The following is a 1,701-nucleotide window of genomic DNA, read 5'->3' as shown; positions in this document are numbered from 1 at the left end:
CGGAGGGGGGCGTCGCCGACCACCCCGCTGCCGACCTCAGCCCGCGCGAGCACCGCAGCCTGAACGGCTCGCGTGAGCCGCCCGGCGCGGAGTGGAGTCCGGCGGCGGCGCCCCACCGAGCCGGCCGGTGCTCTTCTTCTTTTTCTCACGGCGCGAGGCGCGCCTCGCTTGTAGGTGGCGACCCCCGCGCACGGCGCCCGCGCGGGTTCGTCCGGGGGCTCGGACGGGGTGCCCTCTTGGCTCGCGGGCGCCGAGAGGACGCTCCGGGAAGAGGCGAGCGTCGCGTGCACCAGCCACCACCACACCCACAGGACCTGGACCCACGTTGGATTCGATAGTATGGAGGTACGGTACTAGGCGAGCGCCGCGTGCGCGCTCCCGTTCTTCAGCTCCGAAGGCCAAGCGGAAGGCGCGCCGTCGAGGAGCGAGCTCATCGCACTCGGGCGCGCGCGTTTCTCGCAGCTGCGCGGGGCGCGCCGAGGCGAGCTCGGGCCGGCGGGGTGAGCACGTGAGCTCTCGCACGGGGTTCTTTTTATCGGAGCAACAGGAGAAAGCGCAACGACCAACGTCCAACGACCGCAAGTTTTTCAGTTTGAACTAGCCTTCGTTACGACACATCGGTCATCGCTCTCCTCTCTCCAACCGGGGGCCCAGCCAGACTCAAGTTTGGTCAGAGTACAGAGACAGAAGAGTCAAGATCGCCGTCCCCCCCCCCCCCCGCCCCCCACCCGGGGGGGACCCCACACATCCCGCTGCCGCACACCCCGCACAGCAAGCCGCTCGTCGGACAGGCGTGCTCGCTCGATGACGATGTCGGCGAGCGCATGGCGCACGCCTTGGACGGTGGCGAAGCCAAAAACACCGATGGTGGCCGTCCGCTGGCGTGAGCGGCGGCGGTCGAGACCTCACCCTTCGCGCCGACGACCCAACCTCACGCGGAACAACCCAACAAGCCGCACCCGACCCAACCCAACAACCCAACCCAAACCCACACACACCCCGGCGCCGCCGCGCCGCCGCCGCCCCGCGCGCACACCCGCCCAGGAGCCCGAACGCGTGCCGCAACCAACTGAGTTCGCCAATGGCTGCGCTGCTCGTCTCTGCAAGCCCGATGGGTAGCAACCCCTTCACCTCCACCGTCGTCGCGCTCACGAGCAAGAACTGGCGCGAGCTGGAGAGCTCTCCGTTCCTCTGGCTCGTCAATGTCTGTAGACAGACGTGAGGCTTCTGCGGCCAGCTGACGCCCAAGTGGGAGAAGCTGGCCGGCGAGCTGAAGAACCTGGTCAAGGTGGCCTACTGGGATACCGAGGCGAACGGTGCCACGCCGCCTCTGCTTGGCCAGATCAAAGGCACGCCCACGATCAAGGCGTTTGTGCCGTCTCGAAAGTCGGTCAAGAACGCCAAGAATGTGGAGGAGTACCAGCAGGCGAGGGAGGTCAAGGACCTCGTCCGGTTCGCGACGTCGCGGATGCCAAACTTTGTGGAGCGCGTCAAGACAGCGCAGGAGCTTGAGGCGGCGCAGGCAGTCCCTATCTCTCGAGCGCCTACCCTCCCTCTCCCTCTCGCTCTGTCTACCTCTACATCACACACACACACACACACACACACACACACACACACACACACACACACACACACTCACACACACACACACACACACGCACGCACGCACGCACGCACGCACACACACACACACAGACA

General features: G+C 66.5%; 1 protein-coding gene across 1 annotated transcript; it reads left to right on the top strand.

Annotated features, from left to right (window-relative positions):
* Nucleotides 1-1,081: 1,081 nt before the first annotated feature.
* On the top strand, nucleotides 1,082-1,525 carry EMIHUDRAFT_256282 (hypothetical protein; the record flags this gene model as incomplete). The annotated part of the gene is made up of 2 exons (XM_005768449.1): nucleotides 1,082-1,204; nucleotides 1,238-1,525. Coding segments are annotated over 2 exons (411 nt in total), but the record flags the coding sequence as incomplete, so codon positions are not given.
* Nucleotides 1,526-1,701: the final 176 nt, after the last annotated feature.

The sequence above is a fragment of the Emiliania huxleyi genome (genome assembly GCF_000372725.1).
Source record: "Emiliania huxleyi CCMP1516 unplaced genomic scaffold EMIHUscaffold_4586, whole genome shotgun sequence".
NCBI classification, from domain to species: Eukaryota; Haptophyta; order Isochrysidales; family Noelaerhabdaceae; genus Emiliania; species Emiliania huxleyi.
The sequence above is the reverse complement of the archived record's forward strand: the minus strand, read 5'-3'. Positions and strand labels throughout refer to the sequence as shown.